We start from the raw sequence: 11,612 nt of genomic DNA, 5'->3' as shown, positions 1-11,612 counted from the left end.
ATCGAACGCAACCAAACATTTTATTTGGTGATTGTAAAGTTATCTAAGGCAACCAAAAATTTTAACCTCAACATTCACATTATTTTACTAATACGTTTTTCTTAATTTGTAATGAAAAATTATGAATTTGAGACTATCTTTCAAATTCAAAAGTTTATATTACTAGGTTTGTTAATGAGTTTGGTACTAGATGTCATCTCATAATTTTACCGCATTCATCACTAGTAGTTAGGTGATATTAATGACCATTACAAAAAAGGTGTGTTGCATCAATTAATTTATGTAAGAAAAAATGATATTAATATCTACTTTAACATTAGTTACAACATTGATGCCATTATTGATTAGTTTGGTATCCATTTATAAAATTGATACAAATATATACTCTCTCCGTATCAAAAAAATCGATTTTATAGAGTTTTCACACTAATTAAGAAAACCATTTAATGTTTAGTTATAAATGCATAATTTATTCATACCAAACCATTTTTCATATTAACCAATAGTAATTCATCAAATTTTAGAATTCTCAATTAATGATTCTTGAAATTCACAATTTTTAACATTAATTGATAAAAATTGGGAAAATTGGAAATAAATGATATCTACTTAAAAATTTGTCCATATATCCCTTTTTCTTATAGATTGGTCAAATAGGTTTTTTAAAAATAAAAACCCAACTTACCCTTATTTTCTCTCAAAATTAATAAAAAAATTGATTTTAAAAATAAAACTTCCTAATCAATTCACAAAAATTAAATAAAAATCTAAAAGGTTAAAACTTCCACTTGAGAAAGAATCTTAAAACCCAACTAATTTCTTCAATCGATTTTCAAATTTTTGACTAATTAACTAATTCATTCAAAGTTTCTGTATTTCTCTTGTTTACTATGAGATACGACTTTTTTTTGTCTGCTGTGAAACGAAATTTTATTTTATTTTTATTGGTTTCCTATAAAAAGAAAAAAATATGTATTAGAGTGTATATTCTGGTTTAGTTCACATTTTGACTTGAAAGAGTAAATGTTTTTCTTCACATTATGACATTACCTCTGCAGCCACTGGCAAAGGCGTTTATAGAATGACGTTCGCAATTTTGTCCAAAAAAAAGAAAAAAAAAAGAATGACGTAATAAATTTCCAGCGATATCTTTTAAGGCCATGGCTTTGTGTGTGTTTAGACTGCCTCAGACTATAATCTTCAGAACCCGTGTTTTTAGTAGAATTCGAATAACGTTCCTCATTGTAATTTGAAGGAAAACGTGTTCTTAGCTTTTTAGAAAAAAAAGTGGTGGACAACGACTTAGATGATTACGAGTTTAGGGTTTGGAAAACTTTTTAGGTTTAATTTTGTCTAAAAAACGTAGACAACGACTTCTACATCTTGTAGATCGTAATCTAAACAATAAATGTTCATTTAAAACGTAATCTCAAAAATATATTTTGTTTCTTTTTTTGAAGATTTACTTTCTATATTTAGAGCATTCTAAAAATTTAAGATAACGAAATTTACAATATCGTAGAATTTACATTCTAAACGAAGATTACAATTTCTAACGATGGCAGAAGATGTAAAAATTAGTAGAACGACTATTCTAAAATATTTAGAACATAGAGCAAAGCGTAGAATGCATATTCTAACTATTTTAGATATAGGATTTTTGGACTTCTAAAATTTTCAGAACATAATTCTAGTCTAAAATATGTAGAACATGTACAAAAATGCAGAATACACACTCTGAGTTTCGCAGAACTCTAGAAAACATGTTCTAACAAAATTAGACGAAACTTTATCTATCAAAAATTCAACTTTTTTTTAGCCAAATCTAAAAAAATTCACTTCAAATCACCTCTACTCTTGTATATCTACCTGTTTTTCTGATTATTTTTTTTAAATATTTAAAATAGGGTGTAGGGATAGTTTCGTCTAAAGTGACAATCTCACCAAAGGTATACTGTATATGGATAAATTTTTAAGTAGATTTTCTTTTTTTTCAATTTTCCCACAAAAATTTACAGAAAATCAATTTTTTTGATACAAAAATAAAACCTCAAAAATCATTCTTTATGATACGGAGGGAGTATCATTTTACATCACTTTCACTATATGATACAAAATATGTTTTTCACTAGCTTCTACGGATTCATCAAGGTAAACAAAACTCTTTAGAAGATAGTAAAATTAATTTTTAAAGCAAATGTTAACTAAATCATCTAAAATTAAAAACAAGCATTTGCCATCGCCTCCAAACTTTGTTTTTGAAGTAATGTTCTTGATATTAGTATGCCTAAGCATCTATAAAATGTTTTTGATTTTATAACTCCGCCTCATCGGATTAGTTGTGAATGCCATTGTTATAAGTGTATATGATTTCAATAAAATGTGAGATGGAGCGAACACTCGCTTCGTACAATTAAAACTTTTATTCAAAGCTCGTTAGCATCTTCTGAAATATATGAACGATGAATGTCGTTTTTCTGCGTAATTAATGGTAGAAAGAACAAGAAGAAAGAAGACACTGAAGAAAAACAGGATGGAGATTTTTGGTTCTTTCGAATTCAGCATTTTCCTTTAATAATTCGAGAAACAATATTCTTATTCCCATATATGTTACTATAAATTTACTTATACTCTAGATCTAACCAAGATTTTAGTTGTAGTAAGTATAAATCTTAAAATTTATCAATATCGACGTCATTAGAACGATGTAAACCTTCCGCATATCTAGTTCATGACACAAATGATCTAAGGCTCTAAGCCATCGCTTAAGGCAATTGTTACAATTTGGATCTCTTGGAGCCTCTCATATTGTTATATTTTTTTGGGTGAAGTTGGTAATTTACAATCATTTTTGTTGTTTAAATTTCTTAATTCAAATATTTATTTCTATGTTTATGCAAATATTTTGCTTATCTTTTGCTTATATTTTTTGTTTTTCTCAACTTGTTTTCTTTCTTTCTTATTTTAGCATTTGCAACAACTATAACATATAGTTGGAGTTGTTATTATAAAACAAATCATTAAATTCTTTGAAAAATAATACGATATTTCAAAAAGATATTTGATATATATATATATATATATATATATATATATATATATATATATATATAAGCATCTCCATCCCTTTTCTTTCATTTTTTTACTCTAAAATGTAAATCTAATTTGGAGTTGTATTTTTCTTCAACTTAAAGCCATGAGTTGAATGATTGTACGTGTAAATGATCTCCGCCAAGTTTGAAATGGATATGACATAAGCTTCGTACCACTGAGATTTTTTTCTTGAAGCTTCTTGGCATCTTCTCAGCCATAAACGATAAAACTTCAAAATAGAGTTACTTCATTTTAGAGTAAAAAATAAAAGAAATAGTTGGATGTGCTTTTATATGTATGAGATGGATCGACAGAAGCTTCATACCACTAAGATTTTTCCTTGAAGCTCATTGGCATCTCCTCAGCCATATGAACGATAAAAGTCATTCGTTTTGCATAGTTGATGGGGGAGAGAACGAGAAGAAACAAGAAAGAAATAAGACGAAAGAGAGAAACATGGTTCGAGATTCAAGCTCAGCATTTTAAGAAGTGGAGAGAACGATTATATTCCCATAAATGTAAATACACACTCACTAATACTTACAAAACAAATAAATTGAAATGGAAATTACGAATTTGAGATTGATTTTTCAAATTCAAAATTTATATTACTAATTTTGGTGAAATAGGGTTTGTTTCTTGGTACCAGAGGCCACATGATAATTTACCAAATTTCATCACTAGTAGTTGCTGAAAGAGTTTTATAATGGGTTTGTTCATTTTTATTTCAAAAATAAAACTCTTCATTTATACGAAGAATTTATTTTGTGTAAAACAGTTTTAAAAACAGGTGTATTGAATAAAAGATTTACAGGATTTTTAATAAAATGACAAATCCTATGTTATTCAAACATGAACTTTAAAATGTCTTCTAAATTTAAATGTTAGTGGATTAGTAATTTTAAAATATACAACCAAATCCATTGTAATTGGAAACATTTTAAGTAGTTGATTTGAAGTGATTTGAGTAATTTTAGGTGAGATTTAAGAGAATATCTTAGTTAAAATACAAAGATTCAAATCCCATGGTTTGATGTGAAATTTCAGAGAATTTTAATAACAGATTTTCTAAGTCACCAAAATCATCCCAAAATTCATGAAAACTCAAAGCACTCTAAACTCTCCTTCAATACACCCTCTAAGATAAAATGATGTGATATATTAGTTAAAAAAAATCTTGATAAAAATATATATTAGTTTTTAAGTGAGAAAAAAATTCATGTCGCCAAAAAAATCAAAACATTATACATATTGTAAGTTATTTTCTCATAAAATTATGTGGATTTGTTTTTTACTTTTTAGTATATAATGACATAATTAAATTTAGTGAAAATGGATAGTATTGTAATTGGATTTAAGAGGAAATACACGTGAAAAAAGGAGATATGTCACCTCTTATCTTTTCAAAAATTGTGTTTAGATGAAACTTTACTTTATTATATAAGATTATTAACAAAAAATTTTAAATTTATAGTAAATAAATAGCTCAAGAAATTTTATCTAAATAAAAATTATTATATAAATGTTGGTACTCTATCTGTTTCATTTTATTTAATTTTCTGTTATTATTATTATTATTTTAAAATACCCCCTCCCCCCAATTAATATTATATATATTTTTCTTGGTAAAGGCCAATTAATAGTATATATTACATTGATTAGGTTTCCCTATATATCTGCTATATATATTGACCAATCCCAAAAAGATATGAAATTAGATTTTGATTCGCTTTATACACCATTACATCTTTCTTTTATTTTTTTTGGGTCAAACCCATTGATTCTTTCTTTTAAAAAATTGATTTTTTCAGTCAACAATAATTACATTAATTAGGTTTCCTAATAAGCCCTAGATATTCTGCTATATATTGACCAAACTAATGCAAAAATATATTATAACTTACATAATTGTAACTTGAAAGTATCATCGCACAAACAAAATGAATCGTAGTTGTCCGATCTTTGGTCCTCCGTGTCAACGCTGCAGCTGTGCTGGCATTTCGTGCCAACCTCTATTTCCAGGTATATTGTTTTTATCTTTAAGTTTTTGTGTTCTTATTTCTTATGGTTCATAATCATATGGTAGTAAGATTTTAGTGTAAACCATCAATTTTTCTAACCCATAATTTTTCCGTGTGTAATATGGTTATATATATTAGAAAATTAGGATCTTGACCATTAACCAGAAATCATTTATTATTGTAATTAAAAACAAACTAAAAATGAAACGATTATGTTTTATACAAATGTGAAATGTTTAGAGTTGTCTATTTCAAAAATAAGAAGTGAAACATATGGAATGATTGTGAGCAGGAATGAAGGTGGAATGGCCAGAACTAACAGGAGTAAGTGGACTTGAAGCTAAGAGAAGAATCGAACATGACAATCCAAAAGTGGTGGCTGTTATCATTCCCGATGATGTTGCTGTGGTAGCCATCAATTGTTGTAACCGTGTCATTCTCCGTGTTCCCGTTAACAACTGTCCCAATGGTCCTGTCCTTAATATTCCTCACGTCGGATGAGGAAACTATATAATCTTCCTCATGTCGGGTAAGGAAACTATGTTGTTGTTTTACCCATTTCCGTTATATCTTTTGTTTCAATAATTTCCGGATAAGTATTTTTATTCTCTTCGATTAAAAAAACTGGTCTGATGGTAATGTTTCTTTGAATAATGAAATTTGGCATATTAAGTTATATTTTCGCATATTTACAACACATTTTTTTGGTTTAACTTTTTTTTTTTTTTGTATGTGGTTTAACTTTATATATGCTTACACTGTTTGGGCTGTATTTGACTATTATTAACTCTTATCAACGATATTATGTTTAACCATCAAACATAAATTTCCCAAATCGTAATCTCAATGCTACAAAAAAATATAAAACAATCATTCGCCCAACGAAAAGATTGCATATTTTGCAAGAAAAAAAAAGAAAAAGGAAAAAAAGGTTGCATATTTTGCAAGAAAAGAAAAAAAAAAAAAAGAAAGAAAAGATTATAATTTGTTGGTTTGGTACGTTCAGAGATTGGGCCTTATGAGACTTGATTGAGCCCATGAATATCTTCTTATCTTATTTACGATTCATGCCCAAACACTCTCTCCGTTGGGCATAAAACAAATAAACTCATTGTGCAGTGAATTCCTATGGAACATTTTTTTTTTTTTTCATCAAACTCCATTAACTTAAGTTACCATAAACGAAAACTCTCCTCTAGAGAGAGCACGTCGGAAACGGTAAAACTTACATGGGAAAGAAATGTCCACGGGCTTTTAACTAGAAAGACAACCCGGGCAAAGCTAATACAATAAGCAAAATACAAACTAGGGGATAGAAAAGATGGTCTAGAAACCCAAACACTAGCAAGAAACGCCGTGAAGATAAGATGCCACTCGAGAAACTTGTAGTCCTGAGTAGTTTTGAACTTCCATACTTGCTCCTTAAGTGCCAAGACACTCGCTCCCTGAAAAGGGTGGTCGCAGGTAGGACGAGAGAGAACTCTCGCAATCCAAGGGACGCGGACGTCACCTAGGTGATGAAACAGATACTGAAAAACTTCGTGTAACGAGCATGAGATAACCAGATATAGTTTAATATAGCTTGTTGTTAACAGGTGGAGCCGAAAGATAGAGTCTGCCACAGTGAAGGTAGTGGAGATGGCAAGGATCTTCGGGAGGGAAGTAGATGGTGAAAGGGGTCTCTCCCGAAAATAGGAAAACAGAAATACTAGTCTCTCCAAAAAGGAGGAAAAAGAGCACATAAGTCTCAGTCTCACTGCAAGGGAGGAATTCGGAAAGCCATAGATGTTATCCGAACATAGATCCTCAAAAGCCCAAAAACTATTGTTTCTTGATCTAACATAGGCCCAACATTCAGGTAAGTTAGAACAGGCCCAACAGTCAATTATGTTAAAACAGGCCCAATATTGACACATACTCTCTTGACCTAATCTTAATTTGACGTTGAAAGGTTGACGGCGGGATAACTTCACCGGCGGTGCAGCTTCATCGAGAGATTGGCCTGATCTGCGAAGTAGAGAACGGCGGTGAAGATTATGGTTAAGATAGTCTTCGGCTATGGATGCCGAGAAGTTAATCGTGAAAGCCGAAACGACCGGCATCACCCGGCGGTTTTGCTTCCAGCGGCCGACGGCGAAGCAACGTAGAGACCAAGAGCACCAGAAAAAATCTTCGGGTGTAGATCCCGAGACATTGAGCAAAAGAAAGGAGGCGACAGCAAAGATCCCGAATCGGAGAGGCTCGTCGGAAAGAGCTCTGGTCCTAGCCGCAGCGGAGGATTCCGGTAAGTGGTGAAGGTTGACTGGGGAGGGATCTTCCGTTTTGACGACGGAGAAGGGAGAAAAGCGGTGTTGAGAAAGGTGGTGGCTGCAGGGGTTGAATGGTGGAGGATGGCGAAGATGAGCAAACGTTCTTCGGTTACAAGCCGAAATTAGATTTTCTTCTAGGGAGAAAGGAGGGACACCGGAGAAAAAAGAAAGGGCGGTAGTGGAGAACAGCAGCCCACGACATACCCTCCGAGGCTGGTTTATTGCGAGGGTGACGAAGAACAAACGGAGATGAGGAGTGTTGGAGTGGTTTTCCGTTGGAAGAGGCATGGCGGTGGTAGGAGGAGAAGATCTTCGGGGATAAACCGAGAAAAACTCGTCACTGAGGACGGAGAGAGGACAAGAACCTAGCCGGAGGAAGGCTCTCGTCGGAGGAACACAATCAACCGACACGAGATCCGGTGTCTGTGTCCATTCCTCGAGGCCGAGAGAGCAAAAAAACAGTTGAAACCATTGCTGAGAAACTGCGGACATGATTAGAGGGGCGGTGGCCCGGCACCGGTGAGCCAAAGCTCCACCGGTACCGGAGGGCGGAGATCTGGTGGCTGCCTCGATTACTTTTCTTTAATACTACATATGAAAATTTTTAAGGTTTTTGGTTTAATATTCCTATGGAACATTCTGAAGTTTATCAATATACTTTTATCTTCATGCCAAACTCAATCTGTGCTACAAGCTACATGGTACCTACAACAGAAAAGTGTTAGATGGGAATGTCGACAATGACTGGATTATATAACAAAAAGGAGAAGCAGAAACAAGCTTGGGTTCTCTAACAAGAGAGATATGATTTACCCATGGACCTTAAGGCAGTTGTTGGAAATGTTCTTAACCGGTGCCTGACCAAAGACAAGAGTCTCGAATTTGGGATTGCAAACCTCTGTAACTCAGATATGGAAACAAGGAGTCACCTATTCTTTAGATTTCATTATAACTGCGGTTGCCAATTAAAAACTCACCAGAAGATCCTCCTTCTCCTAGCATGGCAACAACAACCCTCAATGGACAGAAATAAATCACCAAAATCTCCAAATCTTTCGATCTGCTCCTTGGGAAAATTGATGTCACCATCCGGAACAGAGCAACCAGTTCATTAAACTTATTTCTCATTAATTTGAAATTTCCAACCATTCTAGTATTCTTTTAAAAGCAACTTTATGTAGTAAAATTCATCAATTTGGTTCTCAGCTTGGTCTGTTTTTACCAGAGATACACACTCATGTTTCCCAACAAAAGAGGAGCAACACGCATAAGGGACCAAGCCGAAAAGACAATGTATCAACTTATTATGGTTACGATATTTTTTGGCTTGGGTTGGCCTTTGTGGTTTGTGTGGTTTATGATGCAAGCAACAAGGAGAGAGATGCATATGCGTGCAATGCTGATAAACCAAATGGAAGCAACACAACAGGCTGAGAGAAAGAGCATGAACAAGAGTCAAGCATTTGCAAATGCTAGCCACGATAATAGAGGTGCCCTTGCAGGGATCAAAGGTCTGATTGATATATGTCGTGATGAAGTTAAACCAGGCTCTGACGTAGATACCACTCTTAGGCAAGTGAATGTTTGCTCCAAGGATTTGGTTGGTAAGACTCTGACTCTTTAGCTTTCTCTTATGTGTTTTCTTCACTTTCTCTCTAACAGAAAAGTATTGCTCATGTTGTTAAAAATAACAGTTCTGCTCAACTCTGTTTTGGACATGAGCAAAATCGAAAGCGGGAAGATGCATTTAGTGAAAGTCATTCGTTTTGCATAGTTGATGGGGGAGAGAACGAGAAGAAACAAGAAAGAAATAAGACGAAAGAGAGAAACATGGTTCGAGATTCAAGCTCAGCATTTTAAGAAGTGGAGAGAACGATTATATTCCCATAAATGTAAATACACACTCACTAATACTTACAAAACAAATAAATTGAAATGGAAATTACGAATTTGAGATTGATTTTTCAAATTCAAAATTTATATTACTAATTTTGGTGAAATAGGGTTTGTTGCTTGGTACCAGAGGCCACATGATAATTTACCAAATTTCATCACTAGTAGTTGCTGAAAGAGTTTTATAATGGGTTTTTTTTCATTTTTATTTCAAAAATAAAACTCTTCATTTATACGAAAAATTTATTCTGTGTAAAACAGTTTTAAGAGGTGTATTGAATAAAAGATTTACAGGATTTTTAATAAAATGACAAATCATATGTTATTCAAACATGAACTTTAAAATGTCTTCTAAATTTAAATGTTAGTGGATTAGTAATTTTAAAATATACAACCAAATCCATTGTAATTGGAAACATTTTAAGTAGTTGATTTGAAGTGATTTGAGTAATTTTAGGTGAGATTTCAGAGAATATCTTAGTTAAAATACAAAGATTCAGATCCCATGGTCTGATGTGAAATTTCCGAGAATTTTAATAACAGATTTTCTAAGTCACCAAAATCATCCCAAAATTCATGAAAACTCAAAGCACTCTAAACTCTCCTTCAATACACCCTCTAAGATAAAATGATGTGATATATTAGTTTAAAAAATCTTGATAAAAATATATATTAGTTTTTAAGTGAGAAAAAAATTCATGTCGCCAAAAAAATCAAAACATTATACATATTATAAGTTATTTTCTCATAAAATTATGTGGATTTGTTTTTTACTTTTTAGTATATAATGACATAATTAAATTTAGTGAAAATGGATAGTATTGTAATTGGATTTAAAAGGAAATACACGTGTCAAAAGGAGATATGTCACCTCTTATCTTTTCAAAAATTGTGTTTAGATGAAACTTTACTTTATTATATAAGATTATTAACAAAAAATTTTAAATTTATAGTAAATAAATAGCTCAAGAAATTTTATCTAAATAAAAATTATTATATAAATGTTGGTACTCTATCTGTTTCATTTTATTTAATTTTCTGTTATTATTATTATTATTTTAAAATACCCCCTCCCCCAATTAATAGTATATATATTTTTCTTGGTAAAGGCCAATTAATAGTATATATTACATTGATTAGGTTTCACTATATATCTGCTATATATATTGACCAATCCCAAAAAGATATAAAATTAGATTTTGATTCGCTTTATACACCATTACATCTTTCTTTTATTTTTTTTGGGTCAAACCCATTGATTCTTTCTTTTAAAAAATTGATTTTTTCAGTCAACAATAATTACATTAATTAGGTTTCCTAATAAGCCCTAGATATTCTGCTATATATTGACCAAACTAATGCAAAAATATATTATAACTTACATAATTGTAACTTGAAAGTATCATCGCACAAACAAAATGAATCGTAGTTGTCCGATCTATGGCCCTCCGTGTCAACTCTGCAGCTGTGCTGGCATTTCGTGCCAACCTCTATTTCCAGGTATATTGTTTTTATCTTTAAGTTTCTGTGTTCTTATATATTTCTTATGGTTCATAATCATATGGTAGTAAGATTTTAGTGTAAACCATCAATTTTTCTAACCCATAATTTTTCCGTGTGTAATATGGTTATATATATTAGAAAATTAGGATCTTGACCATTAACCAGAAATCATTTATTATTGTAATTAAAAACAAACTAAAAATGAAACGATTATGTTTTATACAAATGTGAAATGTTTAGAGTTGTCTATTTCAAAAATAAGAAGTGAAACATATGGAATGATTGTGAGCAGGAATGAAGGTGGAATGGCCAGAACTAACAGGAGTAAGTGGACTTGAAGCTAAGAGAAGAATCGAACATGACAATCCAAAAGTGGTGGCTGTTATCATTCCCGATGATGTTGCTGTGGTAGCCATCAATTGTTGTAACCGTGTCATTCTCCGTGTTCCCGTTAACAACTGTCCCAATGGTCCTGTCCTTAATATTCCTCACGTCGGATGAGGAAACTATAATCTTCCTCATGTCGGATAAGGAAACTATGTTGTTCTTTTACCTATTTCCGTTATATCTTTTGTTTCAATAATTTCCGGATAAGCATTTTTATTCTCTTCGATTAAAAAAACTGGTCTGATGGTAATGTTTCTTTGAATAATGAAATTTGGCATATTAAGTTATATTTTCGCATATTTTTTTTTTTTTTGAATAACTGCGGGTCTCCCAAAGGTTTCCTAGACCCAAGGACTAATCCCACAAGGCTGGCAATTCCCCTATGTAAACCTGTCAGTGGCCGTGC

General features: G+C 32.0%; 2 protein-coding genes across 2 annotated transcripts; both read left to right on the top strand.

Annotated features, from left to right (window-relative positions):
* The first annotated feature begins 4,715 nt into the window (after nucleotides 1-4,715).
* On the top strand, nucleotides 4,716-5,790 carry LOC9312082 (inhibitor of trypsin and hageman factor). Its single transcript, XM_002877676.2, has 2 exons — nucleotides 4,716-5,115; nucleotides 5,407-5,790. The coding sequence occupies exons 1-2, from the start codon at nucleotides 5,034-5,036 to the stop codon at nucleotides 5,613-5,615; spliced, it is 291 nt and encodes a 96-aa protein (XP_002877722.1). The 5' UTR covers nucleotides 4,716-5,033; the 3' UTR covers nucleotides 5,616-5,790.
* A 4,714-nt stretch (nucleotides 5,791-10,504) lies between these two features.
* Nucleotides 10,505-11,503, top strand: LOC9312081 (inhibitor of trypsin and hageman factor). The gene is made up of 2 exons (XM_002877674.2): nucleotides 10,505-10,816; nucleotides 11,112-11,503. The coding sequence occupies exons 1-2, from the start codon at nucleotides 10,735-10,737 to the stop codon at nucleotides 11,318-11,320; spliced, it is 291 nt and encodes a 96-aa protein (XP_002877720.1). The 5' UTR covers nucleotides 10,505-10,734; the 3' UTR covers nucleotides 11,321-11,503.
* Nucleotides 11,504-11,612: the final 109 nt, after the last annotated feature.

This window comes from Arabidopsis lyrata (assembly GCF_000004255.2).
Source record: "Arabidopsis lyrata subsp. lyrata unplaced genomic scaffold ARALYscaffold_5, whole genome shotgun sequence".
In the NCBI taxonomy this organism is placed as follows: domain Eukaryota; kingdom Viridiplantae; phylum Streptophyta; class Magnoliopsida; order Brassicales; family Brassicaceae; genus Arabidopsis; species Arabidopsis lyrata.
The sequence above is the reverse complement of the archived record's forward strand: the minus strand, read 5'-3'. Positions and strand labels throughout refer to the sequence as shown.